The sequence below is a fragment of the Chiloscyllium punctatum genome, chromosome 32 (genome assembly GCF_047496795.1).
Source record: "Chiloscyllium punctatum isolate Juve2018m chromosome 32, sChiPun1.3, whole genome shotgun sequence".
Lineage (NCBI taxonomy): Eukaryota > Metazoa > Chordata > Chondrichthyes > Orectolobiformes > Hemiscylliidae > Chiloscyllium > Chiloscyllium punctatum.
The window spans coordinates 48,844,032-48,864,538 of record NC_092770.1 but is presented as its reverse complement, the minus strand read 5'-3'; the positions used below and the strand labels follow the sequence as shown (position 1 = coordinate 48,864,538).

Genomic DNA, 20,507 nt, shown 5'->3' with positions numbered 1-20,507 from the left:
GGTTTACCCTTAAAGGGACCTGTATTTCAAATATTAACATCATGGCCTACCTAAAAGCTGTTATTGTTGATATAAAGGTCTGAAGTTAAAGTCCTCCGGGTTAGTGACCTGTCCAACAAGCATCAAGAGCTCAATGATGTCATTGATCGGCAAAAACTACTTTCTAGACAGTGGCTTTACTCATCAATGAATAAAGTTCAGAACATTATGTAAAGCATTGTAAGCAAGAAATTTCATTGCACATCAAGGAACTTGGGGAAAAAAATATGCATTACCTTTAACATGTTGTAGTTGCCTGAGTTAGTGCTTTGTACCTCACATGCGTGGTTTTCCCTGGCCATGTTTATACCATATGCACAATGCATCTCTTCAAGCTTTACCCAACAGCATTCTTCCTGTGCTATTCTGTAATGAGGAATGTGAGAAATTTTAATCTTCTTACAAAACAGGAAACAGAGGTAAAGTCAGCCAAGTCTCGGAAGTATTTTGCAGCTACAATTATATTAATGAGGCATGTTAACAATTGATCAATGCCACATGTTACTCTGTAAAGGATAAAGATTACTAAACTGAAAGAAAGTTTACCCACAGTAGCCCAGTACTGTGGGGTTTCAGAAAGGAAAGAATATTGAAGAGCAAAGAAAATGGGGGGGTAAAATGAAGCTGTTAAATTTGAGGAAACATTTGAGCTGTAACAAGTTGGAGAAAAGCAAGAAAGTTATTAAAATTGTTTTAAAGGTTAACTGTCATTTTCTGACCCCTTTTTGCAATTTTTCTGAGTCATACAGGACTAGTATCAAACAACTTTTTTCAGCCTTTGTCAACTTCACTTAGGAACCAGTCGTCAGGAGATCAATCAAAGTCAAGGTTTTAAGTCCTCCACATTCTCTCCCCCTGTATTTGATGTTGGGGATAACCAAGTGTGAGCTTAATAACTTTTCCTCAACTCATACAAGACTTTTCTATTTCAGAGCCCATTGAGCAACTCCACTATAATATAATGTATGGACTAAATGGGATAGATTGTGACTTTGTATGTTTGTGTAAAACTAGTAATAGCAAAGCAGCCACTGGTTATACATCTCTTTTCATTTTTATTTTCATTTAAATCAATATAACACAGGCCACAGATCCATTAACTTGAAATTTACACTGTTGTATAAAGTTAAAATCCAACACAGTAGATTTGAAGTATAGTAATTTGGCAAACTTGGGTTAAAGGATTTTTGTCCATCTTTGCTCACATTCTTAAAATGCTTCCAGCAAGCAAGCCTGTTTAACATAAAACCCTGAGGCAGTCATTAAAATTTACTTCAAAAGGTCAAACCTCAAAGGCATCCCTCCAGGGTGCCATTGGGGTTCTAGGGTTAAGGACAACTATTTCCTGAAAAAGGTTTAACATGAGCTTTCAACCTCAGTTGTTTTGACTCTGCACATTATCAATATTAATTCCTGTTTTTCTAGTCTTTGTTTTTGTACCCCATTGTAGCCCTTGTGGTATTTCCTGTGTTTCCCAATGGTATTATCTTCTCCTCCCACAACCCCTCAACCATCATTAGCAACCTTCATATTCATATTCACATTCACTTAGTCAGCGGTTTCATCAGTGTCAACAAAAGTCCATGGGATTTTGAATAACAATCACACTGTATACATCCCATCACTAGAAATTGGATAAGGCCCAAAAATGGGTATGGAGGTTGTGACACACCATTAATGCGTGCCTATTAATTTCAATACAGAGAGTAACTTTGTACTAAATGATCCTTTCAATGATTTCTTCATGCAACACTTAGTACATTGCTGAATGACTTCATATCTCAGCAGTGGGTGCAGAACTGAAAGATTGTATTACAAGATTAAGCTAAACAGCAGTTTTTAAAGATAGTCTTATATCTTAATGGGGAGATGCATTTTGAAAGGAGTTTTTGTAGCTTTCAGTTGTTCAGTTGATGTGTATTTGGTTTATGTATAGGTAAATAAAGCTTGGGTGTTGACCCAGAGCTTCATTTAGACAGAGAAGCTGCTCGTAGCTGGGTTGAGTTGTAAATACAAGTGCAGACATTTTGTGATTGCAGTAATACTTTAAAGCACTGTAACCAAAAACCAAGTGTTTACACTTCGAAGCTTTTGTAATCTCTGCATTGCTCTTCAATAAGAAAAATATGCAACTGACAAAAAAGACATGTCAATTTTAAGAAGCACAATGAATAGTAAAGTATGACAAAGGGAAAGCTCCAAGTTCTTTGTTGCAGTACCTTGGTGCAGAAGGTGGATAGCAAGCAAAAGGTCAGCTAATCCAAAGGGCCAAGAGGACTCAAGAGAGGTACTATACAGCTACTGGGAGTCAATGCTCTAAGGGTATGCATATGGTACTGCAAAAGCTTTACTGATTTTACATTGGTAAGTGAATGCATTTTTCAATACATTACAACTGAATCACTCGTCTCACAATGCTTACCAGCCGCCCTTCATTCACATCCTGGCAAGCTCTATCAACCAGGACTCATACTTCATTTATTGGTTTATCTCATCCTCCCACACTGAAATAACACCACAAAAGTCGGTATCCTGTCACCAAATCACCCTTTACTTAAATATGTAAAGTCCTTGACACTGATCCAGCTCCCTCTTAGCACTCCTGTCTGTATCTGTCAGCTAGGGCTCCTTGATTTGAACAGATTAACAGCCCCATTCAGGGAAATCATATTATATAATGTCCACCTGGCTGACCTCGTTACAATCACTACACAGACTTCGCACATCTGCGAGCCTCATACTTATATCTCACACTTTGCTCAAATCAACCATGACAGCCTCACCACTCAAACACATTGCAGTACACTCACTGGTGCATTGTCCTCTCTCTTGCATTATTTTGTGGTATACAATCACAGGCAGCAGCAACTAAACACAAGTGACAAGCATGGCTGCTCTCTCAGATGGGTAAGATGATAGTCAGAGTCTTTACAGTAGCCATCACTGAGGCTATGGCACATGGCAAGAACCGAAATCCTTGAATAAAACAATGTCATAACAACAGAGAGAATTCCCAATTCTGAAACGATGCAAGTCTACAACTTGGTCTCCTAAGACTAGAGCCAAGATTTCTGCAGGCCATCTGAAAATCAGTAACCTTCTGTAGCCAGTTGAGCAGCACTGCATAGAAGCAGTACGCAAAAATGAGGACTTCTCCTCGGATGCTGCCTGACCTGCTGTGCTTTTCCAGCACCACTCTAATCTAGAAAGAGTAGGCCAGGCAAAAACACATAGAAGGATAGCTATAAGGGACTATACAAGAGTACCAAGTTGACATTGTATAAGACTTTTTTTTCATATAGTTGATTTGGAGTTTTTGCTTTGTGGATGTTATTAGTGATCATTAGCCTAATGATGCAAAAGGTTTTACAAACTGTAGTGCAGAACAAAATAAATAGTCACTTGTAAATGAGAATTAATTAAGGAAAGTGGCATGCCTCACTGGGATAGCACGCTGGACATCCAGCCCTACTATTCCCAAATTCATCACAAAATCTAAAGGTTTTATTGATGTAAACAAAGTCCTCAATTTGTGTTTCTGATAGACTCAGGTTACAGAAAACATGGACCAGGGTTCTATACTTAACAATAATTACTATTTAAAGCAAAATAATAGATTCAAACTACAGGGAAACAATTATGAATTGTCAACATAACTATTAATTAAATTCTAATCCTCTTCTAAAAATCAGCTATGCACATGTACAGACAGATAACAAAGAAATGGTGTTATGGTGGAGGGAAAGAAAAACTGGAGTAACAGTTCAATGTTGCTAGTCCTTTGGAGTGAATAGGGTATTTTTTTATTCCCAGGACCTTTAATCTTCTAATCTTTTACCTCATATTTCTTTGTTTCTTCACAGGTGGCACAGAGTGTCTGTTTCACAAATTATAAATACTCTGACTTATTGGTTAAAAGCAACAGCTTAGTGCAATTGTTGGGCACAAATAACTGGTTTTGATCAAGCTTTAGGTATTTAACTGGAGAGAAAAACAGACCATCTGCCTTTTCATCTGTCCATAGGCTTTTGCCAGTATTGTTCCCAACCACAAGCTGTTCAGCTACCCAACAGCTAATCAGATAGTTGCTGGTCACAGTTTCACAAACCAATCAGCAACCTGTAATCAGTTGGATCTCACTTTGTATATATATCCCTGCAATTATTTAGTGCCTTTCATAACTTCCAGATATCTCAAAGCACTTTACAGCCAGTGACATACTTATGAAGCGTTTTCAATGGTGTAATGTAGGAAACATGGTACTTAATTTACACAGTGTAAGAGTAAGCTCTTATAAACACTTGTTAAAAAATCCCATAGCTCTAACCTGAGGTCCACCTGAGAGGCAGGCAGCTTCATATCTCAGCTCAAAGACAGCACTTCCGCAAGTCTAGCATTCTCTCAGTATTGCAATGGAGTTTCAGCTTTGAGTTTTGAACGCAGCTCTCTGAATTGGAACTTGAACCCACAACCTTCTCATTCAGAGTCAAGAAGGCTATTGACTGAGTTACATCTACAGTGAGAGAAGGCTTGTGTGGAGCATAACCACAAACAGATCAGTTCTAACAAGTGACCTGTTTCTGTGCTGTAAATTCTATGCAATTCCTTTCAATTGTAAGGTGTTGCATTGAAACAGCAGTTCCATCAGGAGGCAGAGATTTTTAAAAATGTTTGAAACTATACCTGCAAAATGGTTCTTCCAATGTGTAGGGCAAAGAAGCACAATTTTCTTTCTCAGATGCCCATTCGAGTCCATTGGAACAGCAGGCATTGATTGAACTCTGCACTGTCACTGCAAGAAAGGAAGAAAATATGATGATTAGACCTGTACAAAATGGCTGTCTGTCTTGGAATGTGCAGCAGTTGTAACTTTCTTTCTGGCCAAATATATGTGAACAAACTTGTTTTCCAGCCTATAGTATTTTATATTTCAATAGTGCTCCAGTCATGCCAAGGAAAGCACAAAACGTAAAAAGTTATGTTTTTCAAAATGTTGTCTTTAGGATAACACACATCCCAAGGCACCAACAGTAAGAAGCAACATAAATGATCTGTATATTGTGATTAATTATTCATAGTAACACATGTACTTACACCAATGATTGACAAAACTGCAAAAGGAGATGGAAAAAATGGAAACATGACAACTAATAAAAATATACTGTTTTTAAAGTTAAAATAACTAAAGTCAAATATATCCATCCAAGTTACAATGTGGCACTAATCTTACTGGTATTTCTGTTTGGGAATCAAGGCATTGACTTGAAGTACTAGTCAACAACTATGTTTATCAAATGTGATATGATGAGATTCCTATTCCTCCAGGCGAACAGGTGTGGTACATTGGTCACATATTTTATAGTTATTAATATGGAAAACTTTCAGAACAGAAACTTGCTTTGATCAGGTGAGTTATGCCTTAGGCTTCAGTTTGAAAATCTGTTTATCATAAATAGCAATCAATTGAGTATCTATAGTAGTATGATCTCCACAGAGGCCATTAACTTTTAGAAAAGAAAGAGAGAGAGAAAGCGAGATGAATCTCCCAGCAAACTATGGAAGGAATTGCGGGACCGGATTTCACAGTTGAAGACTACTAACGTAACAAACACACTAAAGTCAACAAAGACTTAACAGGTAACTAATACATGAAAAAACAGAAAAGATGCTTCCCCATTATCTAATTAAAACAACTATTGTACTTTAAGCCACTTTCCAAGCGGATACATGGCCTTGAAGACTCAGTTTTAACCTTGACCCAACTTTTTAGCAAGCTACTTTTTCCCTGTCACACCAAGACAAATATTCCAATGTCCTCTGAATGTCATTCCACTAAGTCTTCTGAGCATCGTTGAACACCTTTCAGCAGCAAAATCCACCAGGGCAACTTCTCATTCCTTAAATTTCAACATGTCTGATATCAAGTCCCATTTCTTCATACAGAGTATCTTAATAAAAGCAAAGTACTGTGGATGCTAGATTTATTGAACTTCTTATGACATTGTTTTGCATCCAGGCTAGCTGAGTCTGACGGTGTGGTCTGCTTATTACAGAAAGGGCTTTCCTCTCCATCAGCCTGTCCACAAATTCTCTAGATCCCTCAAGCACAGTGTGAGGAGAAGTCCCTGGATTGCAGCATCAATAGCAGCATCTTGCAGCTGGGCTTTAAATGGTGTCAGAGGTGTGCAAGGCAGGTCAGATATTCCACCTCTCAAGCCACATAATTTCCTCAGAATTGCAAAGAGTTTGAGCATGTTATCAATGAGTGGAAAAGCAGAGAACTGAGAGAGAGAAACTCAGCCCAGCGCATGACATGCTGGACACCAAGAAATTTACTTGCCACCTACTTTGACTGCAAATAGGAAAATCAAGCTATATTAAACAATCTAACAACTAATTTAATACAAACTGAATGTGATATATTCTTAACTCTTTTGACATCTTTCATCTTTGTCTTGAAAATATTAGAAGGCTGAATCCAAATCAGCAAGCTGAATGTGACAATTAGGATTTAAATTCCAGTTTGTATGTGCTCTTCATAGTGCCAACTGAGTTTCTTTTACTACTAGCTTATTTCACTTTCTTTCAATTCAAAAAGGTCTCCTTTTGTGTTTTGCACACAATGCACAAGTTTCCATTTTCTCACTTAAATGGACTTGCATTGTCCACATTGTGTTTTTAAAAGCTTGATTGGATTTTGCGTTGTCTGGACCCCAAAATAGAATTTATGATTCATCCAAAAGTTTCACAATTTGGTCTGCTTGACTTTGTTAAGAACAACATTGCTGATTGCTGGCAAATCGTTCGGCTTCTGACAACTATGAATTGGAATCCAAGGAATAATTCCCTGTCATATTACTGTTACCTTTGAGTGTTGTTGCTATCTGCTGTCACGTCTTGCTCATGCCTTATCCACATATTTAATTAAGATGGCTTTACCTCTCACTGACATTAACCTTCTGTTTCTCGGCTAATGCTCTCATACCTACTTATCATCAGCAGTTAAAGCTTTGATTCTTTGGGCACATCTTTAGTTGAAATTGTAATTTTCACTGCAAGGTTATGGAGTTCAATTGATTCGTTTTAGTCAATCAATATTTTCTACATGAAGTTAACGTCTGCCACATCAGTGTGTTTTCAGAATCACAAGAGATAGCAATTCTCCTCATCATCTAAGAAAACATTTTCACCATCTATGGTCAAATTAGGCACAGCATCACATTTCCAGGACTGTTAAATAAACTACATTTTAAGTTAAGTTTTGCAAAGCAACAGGAAATAATTTCCACATCAGTACATTTTTCTTTAGCAAATTGTCTGGAAAGAAAGTCCTGTCAATTGCCAATATCTCTAAGAATAACAACTTGTTTTCCTGCCACAGCTGATAAGAATGAAGACCTTCCAAATTTAAATAGAAGACATCCATAATTTCCTGCGCTTGAGTAATAGATTCCGAAGAACCCATAGATTTGCCATTATTTTTACACACTGCTATTGCTTCTGAAGGATATACCCTTCAAAATACCACAGTTTTTTTAAGTATTGGTCTGGTCTCCACAGCCCAAAACACAAAGCAAACATTCTTCCATTTTCTCTAGCAAATTTCACAAAGTCTGACTCAACTCCTTCACTGAATTTCCAAATTTGTGTTGATAATCCTCAGGCAGTAACTCAATAGGCATAGAGATCAGTTATTTTCACAGTATCTTAGTCACCAGACTGTAAGTGGAAAGACATGCGTATTGTTCTAAATCCTTCCTCGTGAAAACTTCCTTATAGTCTTTGCAGTTTCATAGTAATTTTCTCAAATGATACAAAGTACAACCTGATTCCTTACATTTGATTTGACAAGGAATATTCAGTTCATGCCCAAGTTAAATTTAAGTAATCCTCAAGGTTTACTGTTAGCTCCTGTTCAGCAGAGTCAAAACCTTTCTTATCCAGGATTGGGAAATGCCGGTGTTGGACTGAGGTGTATAAAGTTAAAAATCACACAGCACCAGGTTATAGTCCAACAGGTTTAATTGGAAGCACTAGCTTTCAGAGCACTGCTCCTTCACCACCAAGTTTCTTCAGTTTTTGTTTTTGGTGTGCATGAAGGAGCAACGCTCCGAAAGCTAGTGCTTACAATTAAATCTGTTGGACTATAACCTGTTGTGTGATTTTTAACTTTCTTATCCAGACTTATTTTTTGCTGAACTTTCAAGGTATTCCTTTTCTTTTTCTTGTTGAAATTCAACAGCAAGATTTTGCATCTCTTTATTTTTATAGTTCAAGGTCTTTTCCTTCCTAACCACACCTGTAAGTTACCTGTCCTGTACATGTACATAATCCTGAGATTCCACCTTGCCAGTCAAAGAGTCAACATCATTTTTTGTTGCTTGTTTTGTTCTTTAGTCTGGTCCAATGGATTCCATCTACTTGTTCAGTACAGTCAAAGTAGATGTGTCAGCACTTTCCTAGTGAGGGCCTGCATGACTTGAGGTGGATAGTGACGGACCAGTAGGACATAATGACCTCCCATCATTACAGCCAGACATTCTGTATGAAATTGAGTTGGGCTAATCACTCTTAACCACACATTCCCATATAGTGCTAATATTCCACTGTGAAACGGCAGTGCTCTCGCATCATTGTGCCACGCTAGCAAAAACATTTATGGAGAAATTGGACTGACCAAAGATGGTATCCCCTGCATGACATCCCAGTTGAATCAAACTAAATATAAAATGTTATGTTTAGCACTAGTTTGTTTGCAGAAGGTGCAGGACATTGTCAAGCATCAGTCCACCTTTGGGCTCCACCTCAAGTGTTATTGTGTTACTCCCTTAACTTTCAATTTTCCTGAGGTACCGACAAAGTGGCAGCAGTGGGCTTAACTTTAATCTAACTGGAATAGTAATCCAGAAGTCCAGATCAATGCTTTAGGTAGAATTCAAGTTCAACTAATAAACATGGAATTCAAGGCTAGACTCAGTAATGATGACTTTAAGGCAATTGTTGTAAAAACCCATCTAGTTCATTAATGGCTTACACATGACTTCAGGCCCACAGTGATTTGGCTGACCTTTAAAGCAGCCTAGTTAAGTCTTTCAGTACATGGACAACTCAGAATGGGGAACAAATACTGGGTCTTGCTGATGATACCCATGCTCATAAAAGAATAAAGAAAATAAGAAATCAAAAGAGTGTGTCTTGAACCTGTTCTGCCAGTCAGCAAGATTCTGGCTGAAACAATCTTGGCCTTAGTTCCATTTTCCATCCCATTCCATAACTTTTGATTCTTATAGCTCAGGAATTAGTTATGCCATATCAGGTCTGCCACCCTGTCCTTGAGCATTGATTCCACTGGCGTTTGGATGGTCAGGTTCAAGGGGGGCCATGTAATGTACATTGCTGGGAGGGTGTGGTATAAGAAAATAACCCATGCCACTTGAGGTGAATCTTTGGTGCCCAAAGTTTCTGTGAGCTTAGGGAATACAGTGTCAGTCAACCATATTGAAGAAATGTGAGTTGGAAGACTGTTATCAAGACTCAAGATTTCACAGGACCCCAATGCAAGAGAAGAGCTGTGCTTTCAGATTTGCTCCATTCATCTCAGTGCCATCTCTGATGCCATATTTTGTGTGTACACTACAGAATTATGCTCAACACAAAGCTTTTATTGAACTAAACTTAAGATGTCTGCCAAGTGTATGTGTGCCTCATGATGGTGCAGAGCTGTGAGCTTCCACTAAAATAAACAAAGAAGCCAGTCACAGGAGAAACATCGATTAAGAGAAAATGGCTGCAGCTTTTCTCTGGCCAATTTCTGTTCAAATGACAAAGAGTATGAGGCAAAACAGGAATTTCTTCAATGTACAGTGGCAGAATTATGAAATAGCAATAGAATTGCTGTGCAAACCAGAAGTTATTAATCACCTGACATTTACAACTGTTGGGAAGAGACTGTTTCAAAATATATTCCACTGTAAATCTCTCTAAAGAACAGAAAAGCAAGGCAAAAGTTTTAAAAGCTTAAACGGCACACTTTCCAAGTGAATGTTAAGTATGAATGGTACATGATCCATTAGGGACCAAACGGAAAAAGAATCTATTGATCAATATGTAGCATCATTAACTCAGATCACAGAAACCTGAGAATTTGTGCAATTAAAAGATTATCTAATTAAAGACAGGTTTGTATAAGGCATGAGTGATCCTGAAGTGAAACCAGTTAGAGAGGAGAATCTTATTCATGGGAGAGCAATGATAGTGTGCAGAGGCACTGAGATTGTAAATCAGCAACTAGAGCCTATTCATGACACAACAAATTAGGCCCTGTATTCTGCTGACAGAACATCCAGAAGCAAAGGACAGAACAATCACAGACAAAGGGCAGAACCCAAAAACATGTAGGCATCATGCAAAGAAAAAGAGGACAAGTTCAGTGTGGAGAAAACAGTGTTCTCACTGAGTAAATCTGAACTATTTTGCAGCCAAATGTCTGGCTAAAAGAAAGCACAACAAGCATGTACAGATGAACAGTAGAAAAATATCAGCTACATGTTCCAATGAATCACACTACACCATCAAGTTGGTTCAGCCAAGCAAATTGGCTCAGTCAAGTTGACAGATGAGACATGATGCTGTCTCTTGAAATGAGGATGGCAGAATGGGAATATCAAGTCAACATAAAATGGCAGATGGATAATCATGCAATAACATGTACGTCATAGAACTGAGTAAAGTGGACAACATGGAGATTCAAAAGTAAAATGGTAGCTATATGATTGCAGCATACTCTTGTCAAAAGGACAGATTAGTATAGAATGAGGATCTAGATTTCCAGATCTCAGATGAGAAGCAAATACCACTCATTTTAGCCAGAACATATTAAAGATTGGATTGGTTACCCTCAACTGTTATGAAAGAGATTTGCAAAATGTTTCAGCACACTGAACCATAGACCATGTAACAGATCATACTGGAGTACAACAATGTGTTCACAAGGTTGAGATGTCTTCTTGGAGAATATAATCTCATAGTAGATGGAATCCAAGACTAATTCAGCACCTGTCCAGAAAAGTTCCAGCTGCCATCAAAGCCAGCCTGAAAGATGAAATACAAGGGAGTAATCAAAAATGACAAGTCTGACAGAATGAATTAGCAGCATGCTAGCAGTGAAACAACCTAGAAACCTTCAAGTATGCGTTGTCCTAAAGGATCCAAAAAAGACTCAGAAGAGAGCCCACTAACCAGGCCAACTGTAGTCAAAATACTGCCACAACTCGCAAATGCAAAAATCTTCATCACACTCACACAGCATAGTCACTAGCAAGGGAAGCTAGATGAAAGCTATAGCTTTCTAACCACAATCTGGACACCCTGGAGGAGAAATGTTGCTTGTAGATATGCAGTGACAGTTAAATAAATGATGATGTAAAGTAGCAATACATTTATAAATATGAGCTTCAATTTGCAATGAAATTAGACTCATGCCACCTATGTGCCCTTAGAAGCTTTTCTTTCTCATTTCCCTCCAACCACATGGATTGTGTAGGACTATTTGTGGCTGACAACATTTGGCCTGGTGCATTGTTGGGCTTTAAATATGGCACTGGAGGCAAAGGTCTTGCCAAAAGCAAATGCTTCTGCTATTGCTGAGCAAAAGATAACGCAGGTGCAGCATCATAGAGGTGTGGCACAAACAGAATGAGATAAGCAGTGTAAAATTGAATGGGATAGACTTCCACTAAACTGTCCGAAATTGATACCTAGCTGATTTCTGGTAAAATTCATGTGTTGAACATAGAAATACGTTGTAAACATGAAATAATCTCCTTGTGTGGCTCAGTGTCAATCTTAGTTTTATAATGCTATTGTGAAATGCTTTTGGACATTAATTATTAATTATTTTTGAAAAATACATGCTCTTCATCTTCTCACTCATATTTATTATAAAACAATGATATTTAAGCCTACTGAAATAACTTGTAAAATATTTTCACAAATATGAAAGAAAAGCATTTTCAGTGAAGTCGTTTACTGGCAGCATTGTTAAATTAGTTCCTATTCTATGTTGCATAAATTGTGTAGATCTGAAAACACTTTGGATGAACATCTCATGTGTATTTCAAACAAAATTTGGAAATGATGACAATCTGGATTGCAAAATGCTAAATCTGCCAAACTTGTACGAAACTGCCAGAACATTAAAACTACTTTGTCAAAACATTTTTCAGTGCCTTTAACATTTTAATACTGGCAAATAGAAGGCCCTGAAGCGTCATTCCTCAAGGTCATGTTAACAATGCTTTTGAGATAAATTGCCTTAAGCAGACAAGAAATCTAAATGGTGATTGATGAAAGTTTTCAATTTCAGACATCTAACTAGAAATACATGGGCCTGTGCGGAATATTATTTTAAATACAGTGAGTGGAAATGACTATGAACTAAATGCTGACAAAAGCAATGGAAAAGGAGGTGATTAATGGCTTCAAAAGAGATTGTGTGGGCACTTGAGGAAATAAAATTCGCAGGGCTACAAGGATAAACTGGGGAATTACCCTGCAGAGAGCTACAGAATGGATTACCCACTATCTATTCACCATGGGCCTGATGGGCCAAGTGGCCTCATTCGAGGCCATAATAATTCTGAGTCAATGAGCTGATGAGTTCTGAAGGCCCTTTTCTTTCTTAACCTCTATTTTTCATTCTTAAGCGATGGCATGCAAAATGCCATTCAAATGAATTTGGACAATAATATAATAGAAGTCCTTGTGGTAACAGTACCAACCCAGTTAGAGATTGGCCTGATGTTGGCAAATACACAGACTATGACCCTCTCTGTATTTGTGAAAATCCAGTCAGACTCACTATCCTTAAGTCTTTTTGTTTGATTGATCTTATCTTCACTTGGAAAAGGAGATACATGATGCCAAGTAAACATGTTTAATCAGATTTCCATTATCAGGAGATACTCTAAGATTGAATGTGTAATTTATCAATGCATCCTCCAGTACCTAAGTGACAATGGACCACTTCAGTTCAGTAAGCCATTTTGGCAGGATGATTTAAGTACAAAACCTGCAGAGTTGGTTTCTTATGATCCTGTTTAGTAAAGTACAGTTCAACAATGATAATACCTGAATTCATATTCAGCCTTAACATAATAAAACATTGTGGGCCGCCTCAGAGGGGTCTTTTGGAGTAATATTTGACACCAAGTCATCAAATTAGGAAATGTTAATCAAAAAGGTGACATTTTAGAAATAGTTTAAAGAAGAATTGAGAGGTAGCAAGGTGTTTTATGGAGGGTATTCCAAAGCTTAGAACGCAAGCAGCCCGAGGCACAGCCACTACAACGGGGCAGTGAAAACATTGAACATTTGTGAGGCCAGAATTAGAGGACTGAAGAGATCTTGAATGTTATAAGGCTGAAGATATGGGGTGAATTTGTATTTGCAGAATTATATTTGCAGAAACATTCCATTTTGCTCAAAAAGCACACAACCTTCGGGCAGTCAATGCAGGCAGACAATCCATGCAATATTTTATAAATTCCTGCTTGGGAAATAAAACCAAGATTGGACTGCAGACAGACTAACCTCACACCTTAAATGAGCTGCGATGTCACTTTTTTTACAAGTTAGCTCGAGAATGTGACTTAAAAGAAGTTCTGGGATTTACGTATTAATGAACCAAAACCTCGAACCCATTCTAAAAGATGAAAAACTTAACAGCAATCTAGGTTTGTTCAATATATCATTTCAGTTGCATGACACTATAATCTCTTGCTATAAAATTCTCTGTCTTATGATCCTGTCCCACAGCTACCTGATGAAGAAGCAGTGCTCTGAAAGCTAGTGCTTCCAAATAAACCTGTTGGACTATAACCTGGTGTTGTGTGATTTTTAATTTTGTCCTTCCGAGTCCAAACCTGGCTCTTCCACATCATGACTATTTTATGTGATTACCCCATACCCAGTCAGTGGAAGCTTGGCATCTCATTTCATTGTCAGCCATGTCCAGATCCTTAGAAAACTTCTATCAAAAAGGTTTTATGACAATATGGCTTTATTGTGATTAAAGCATCTCTGAGTTAAACATCAAATGATCTAAACTTGCTGCTTTAGGGTTAACTTGTCTTGCTGAAAAACTCCTCTCCTCCCACTTCCTGCTATAACCATAAAACTGTGAAAAAGAATCATAAACGCAGTAAGATATTGCACTGCAACAATAAATCGCTACATGGAATTTGTAACAAGAGTTTCCACAACAGTTCATATAATTATTATCAGACCATACTGTACAACACCCACACAAGGACTGCAACTGGAGAGGACAGTGAACCTGCATCCTGTGAAGGTTGCATTGCACAATCATTTATATCTGGCTTTAATTACTAACATGTAAACTTAGAAGGAATTCAGCAACGTATACACATGTATTTCACTTGACCAAACATAAAACAGACACCTATGTTCTGCATGTAGATGATTATTTTTGTAAAAAACATATAAACCTTTGTAATCATTACATATTCAATGTCAATAATTTTGTAGTTTCAATGAGAAAAATCAATGTATTTGCAAAAGATAATATTTTCACCACTGAACCTCCTGTTTCTTTTCAACATTAGTAATAAAGCTCCATGTCAATTCCAGCAAGCCTCTGTGATAAGTCTGGTGAGAATCAAGATGAAAGGCCATCAATTAGTTCTGGGTCTGGAAATGCTAGGTTTTAGCATTCACTGCTCTCTGCCATGGGGTCTTGAGGTATATAGTCTCTGCCTATCTCCAACAAAGATCAATATAAATAGGATGAGGTCATGTGTGGAGTCTCTAGGCCAAGAGTTTTCTCACCCATAGCCAAAGAGAAAAATACCCTACATGGAGCAGTTATAACACTTACCAATAAATGAAAGCAGGGCTAGCTGACGATCATGATATGGACCCTTGAAATGTTGTTTAACTTCTAAAGGCTAATGGGGCTATACTATTTCCTTATAAAGGTCTATTTACTAACTCTGGAACTATTTTCCATGAACACTAAACCATAATATCCAGCCAAGACTGGCAGGTAGTCTCCCAGGATGAGACCTTGGTGACATGTTGTACCAGCCAGGTATTGCTAAGACCGCAATCTTCCTCACCCACATACTCAAGATCAAGTAAGCAGCAAATGCATCTTGCTACTCAATATAAAGATGGCTACCTTTTACATCCAGCAAATATGTACCACGAGTGGATGTGAATGCAATTGTATCTTCCGTTCTCTATAGAGATTTAAACCCCTTCTAAGAAAAGTGCCCAATACAGTTTACAGATCTTGCTGAAAAACTCCTCTCCTCCATCCTCCGCCCCATAACCTCCCCTAAGCCCAAAGCCCACACCTCCAAAACTGCATACTGTCTGTGCTGCATACTCACACAGTTGGGAGACTTTATAACCGTTCCCCCACTAATGGCAGCCTAACAGCTGTATCACCTCTCAATCCAGCAATAAACAGTCCACAAGGTAGCAAGAGCCAAGATAGGTCGTGGACTGCCCAACATTTGGTTCCTGACCCCCTATGAGGAGTGGGTCCTGATCCTTACTGCCCCATTGTGGTCAGAAGACTGTGGCCAAGCCTCTTGAGTGGTATTGGAGGTTGTCCTTGACTTACTGTCCTGGGGTCCCCTGACTGAAAACTGTCTTCCTTGATTTGACTAAGGGCTGCTGACAATGATGAGCTTCCTTCCTTTTTGTCTGCACTATAAGACAAAGCATGGCAGGGTAGCTCTGGCTGGGGAGGGGAAAAGCACAAAAAAGGCAAGGCAAGGAACAGATGATGTGAGAATCTAAATTGGCTCAAGATGAGTGAGCATAAAGGCAGGAGATGCAGCCTGGATGAATCAGGAGCTGGGTGCCTGTCCCTACAAATGAAGTTTCCTTGTAGCAGCATTTTAATATCTGGTTACCAGTAATGCATGTTTAAAGCATAGAAACATCTGTCAGTGGATTAGAGAGGTGTCTTGAGGATCCTGAGAGACTAACAAGTGCCAGTTGCCAGTATTCACAGTGGTGGCAGGGGTGTGCAGTCAGTGCCGCCCGAGTATGCCCTGAGGTGTTGCTCCTAGATATCCAAGGTGACGGACAAGAGGAACAAGTTGTGGGCTAGAGTCACCAAGCACATGCTCAAACTTCATATTCGGTATTCTCGGCATCTAGTTTTCTCATGATGGATGCTAGTGTAGGCAAATACATATTAATAAGATGTAAAGATAATGAAGCTGATAACAAGTAATAATCCTTCGTATTGGCATCCTGCCACTGCCTGTGAGAATCGAACATTGACATCCAGGACTTAGTTGGAAAATACGCCTCATCACAATGTTGAGAAAGGCCTCATTGAACTTCTTACATGATTTTCCCAGCTTAAGTCATATCATTCAGGGCCTTTTAAAATTCCAACGCATTGATTTGCATTTTTAATTTAATTTAATGCAGGTTTATTTAGCATTTTAAATTTTTGCACAGACAATACTGCTTCCATTTCAAGCATCTTCAGGACAGGCTTTCTTCTTTTATTAGGCCTATGGAATGATCAGAGCATAATCTGGCTGCATCTGAGATTAGTTGCACAGTCTTATTATTCCCTCAATGCATGAAGTTCTACACCTCATCAAAACTGCATGTGGATATCAAAGAAGATGCAATGTTGGAACACAGGTAGACTATTTAGTCCGTCACATCTATAATTTTGATCATGCCCATGTAGCTTCATGCTTAATCTATACCTTAACTTCTTCCTGAATGGCACTCTGGATATACCTAATCCAAATGGCTCAAGAAGGCAGATTGCCACTACCTACTCAAAGGCAACTCAGAACAGGCAATAATTGCTGGCTAGCAATGCCCATGTCCTGTGAGTGAGTAAACGTAAACCCCATTATTCGGTAATAAAATCTCCAGCAGCAGGTGGTGCTGTTGAGGGAGGGTAGCTCCAGCAATTGAGCAGACCCTCCCTGGGGGGAAAAAAAGAGTAATATTGGGGCAGGAGCGCTCATGGGAAGAAGGAGCAGACAGACAAAGATTCCTCAACCCAGTATAAACCACACACTTCATTCCATATAAATGCTTACCTATTTAATTTACTTTCCCTTCATATTTGTAATAACTGGATGCCAGTGGAATGAAGAATGCTTGCTTCATGATATTTGGGCTGTTGGTGTGTGTTCACATCTCATGTTACAGTTCCATCTTCACATGATAACCAAATCTAATAAAAGTCTATTGATTGATTATTCTTGAAATGTCAAATTAACCAACATTCTTATCATTTTGAGGAGCTAGCTCCCAATTTCATGCCTAATATGAAAAGGCTGTGTCCTTATTTTACTTCAATTGGTTAACTTCTAAGATGTAAAGCTATGTCCTCTTTTATTGCAATCTGCCAAAGGGAATAATTTTTCCATATCTCGCTTGTGAATCACTACATCGTTCGAAGCACCTCAATTAGTTTGTGTTTCAACTTTCTACACTGAAGAAAATAAAAACTCATTTTACTAAACTAAATAAACGAATCTGTCCTCAAACATCCAGTTTAATTCTGAATCCACGTCGTACCCTCTTCCAAAACTAATATGCTCTTCTGATCCCCACAGATAACTATAGTATTTATGTATCTGATCATGGCATTATACAACTGAAACATAACTTGTTCAGTTTTGTACTCTTGTACATGAAATCCTCAGTGGGGCATTTGCTTTTGCAAAGTGAATTGAAACTTGGAATTTCATGATATACTGACAGTATTTCCATGTGACAGTTTGATGTTTTGCAGGCTTGCTGCAGCTATAGAGACGAATAACCTTCTTGACAATACAGCTACAGGGACAAAGATATCTAGACGATACATCAACAAGAAAAAAGCAACTCTTTTATGTAAAACAGTTGAGGCAAAGAGCTAGCTGGGCATTACATTTCAGGGGTGTAAACAATTTCAAGGCAATACAGTGATAGGGAGCAAGTAGTTCGACATGCAATGCAACTATAAGACCCTACAGATTACTTGGCAATACAGCTACAGGAAGCAAATAGCTTTACAAAAAAATCAAATAATGTAGTCAAACAGTTTTACAAGTGATACAATAACTGGAGCAAACAGCTTTGCAGCTGATACAACAAGAGAAAACAGGTTTCCAGGCCGTATAGCAACAGAGAGCGAAGAAGCCTCCAAACTAAATACCTGCAAGGGGCAAATGTTTCTATATACACTACAGACATAAGGGCAGAAAGTTGTAAGCAATATAGTTATAGGAGCAAAAAAAACAAAGAACTGCGGATGCTAGAAATCAGAAACAAAATCAGAAATTGCTGCAAAAACTCAGCAGGTTTTGTAGCATGTGTGGACAGAAAGCAGTTTTTCCAGCAATTTCTAAGTTAATTACAGGAACAAACTGTTTCTGGGCAGTCTTGCTACAGGGTCAAACAGCTTTACAGGTGGTAAACTAAATAAGAATAAAATACTTGACACGGATTATAATTACATAAGGGCAAAAAGCTTTCCAGGTGATACAGCTACAGGGAACAAATGGCTGTACAATTGATTCAATAATAGAGCTAACACAACCCTTAGGCAATTCCAGTTGCAGAGGGGAACAGCTTCACAGTTATACAGATACAGGGGATGAATGACTTTGAAAAAAGTACAATTAAGAGGCAAATAGCTTATAGGTTATATAGCTTCAGGAGGCAAACTTTACATGTGATACAATTAGGGGGCAAGTAATGCTTTACTTTAGAAGGGAAAACCTGGATAAGCTCAATGCAACTCCAGGAGACAATAGCTGTATAGGCAATTATGGTTCAGTATATAAATAGCTTTATAGACAACCACAACAGCAACTGCAGCCTTGATATTAAAATTCTTAAATTAATTGCATCTTATTATGTAAGGCTCTGCAAATTGGCAGATGTGCTGGAAAGCTTGACAAAGCCATCAACTTGTATCAAGCAATAATATCAACAGAAGTTATAGATTTTTAACTTCCTACAATGTTGTTTTTTTATATTTTCATTGAGGCAATCAGTGCTTGCAAAATGAATAAATTATCTTTCAGACAAATATGCCATTTTTAAAAATTACGTCCCAATGTCAGGCTCATGGTGAGGTACAGTGTCAAATTAATGAAGTTTTCAAAAATTATACAATGCAGCAACCAAAGAAATAATTTGTAATGTGTTTCAATTACAAGTTAAACAAATGATGTATAAAAGTGCAGTGAGTTTGCTTACACAAGGTCTCCAATGAGTCTTCAAATTCTGACTAAAAGGTGGAAAAAAATGTCACAAATCATCATATAAAGTTTAAATCAATTGAATTCATTGCCAATTAAGAAAAATAAGTAAATGTAATTTCAAATTGAATTCTTTAAAAATATCAAAATACTTCTTAATATATTTCTCCAATAACAACTTGATTATCTGTATCCTTTTCAAATTGGTAACAAAGGAGCTCTGTTTTCTAACTGCTTGCAGCAAGCAAGCATGGTTCCAGGGAGCAGATTCATGAATGTACTTGTTGCAATATAATCTCTTACCTTGTAGGCTGAACAACAAGAGACTGAACAACATCATCAAGATTCGTGCTGTGAAATCCATCAGGCAAGAACACTAGGAAGGAAAAAAACCTCTCTGTTTTGGTATTCTGGTCTTTCTCTTAAAGTAAAATCTCTTCCCTGCTCAGTTTTCTCTGTTCTGTCTCTTTCTCCTGCAGTCCTGACTGCAAACTGCCTTTGACCACAACTCTTTTATAAAAGAAACCACAGGGTTTACTTTGAAGGTCTGGGCCTTTCCAAAAGAGATTCCTTAGCAATTATCCTGACTAAGATTTCTGGCCAAACACCCTGAGGGAATCTTTGCCAGAGAGGTGGGGGTTGTAGGCCTTCACTGCAACATTGCTCCTGCTGCATTTAATTCACCAACAAGCTTGTTAACTTGTGTCTTTAACCCTGAGAGTAACAGATCGTCAAATTACAAAGTAATAAGAAAACCTACAATAAAGAAGCTCTCCTTTAATTTTGTTAAATTATAGAGGCACAGCTGCAAAGTTCTTTTAGCAACTAATATGAAATCGCACCTCGTGCAGGCACAACAGAACAAGACACAACCAACTTTCATTGAATTTTATTTCAGATTTCATTGATAATTCATAAAGGAAAATCCACCAATCCCAGTGCACCACTGAGCCACAAAAACTAGAAATGACCTCAATTCAGTTGCTCAAATAGCTCAGCCATAGCAAGAATAGACATTATGGAATTGATTTTACCACCTCTGCCAAAGGATAAGAGATTTTTAAAAATCAGTACCTCAACTCACTGCTAATCAGTGGCTCCAGTACATATCCAGTCAGGTCAAGATTAGGTTCAGCTCAGCTGTATGGTAAAGGTTATCTGTGATACATGCTTCGTAACTGTCAAAAATCACACAACACCAGG

General features: G+C 38.1%; 1 protein-coding gene across 2 annotated transcripts in view; it reads right to left on the bottom strand.

Moving 5' to 3' along the window:
• The window catches only part of fbln1 (fibulin 1), a 166,622-nt gene extending 146,653 nt beyond the window's left edge, over positions 1-19,969 (bottom strand). Inside the window, exons 1-3 of one of the 2 annotated variants that reach the window (XM_072552309.1) lie at positions 19,608-19,969; positions 4,723-4,831; positions 276-405 (exon numbers count right to left, since the gene is read on the bottom strand). In XM_072552309.1, the coding sequence (XP_072408410.1) occupies positions 276-405; positions 4,723-4,831; positions 19,608-19,668 (300 nt within the window). In that variant the 5' untranslated portion in view covers positions 19,669-19,969. The remainder of the gene's footprint in view (positions 1-275; positions 406-4,722; positions 4,832-19,607) is intronic. The other variant, XM_072552310.1, reaches the window with a different exon arrangement.
• Between the last annotated feature and the right edge of the window lie 538 nt (positions 19,970-20,507).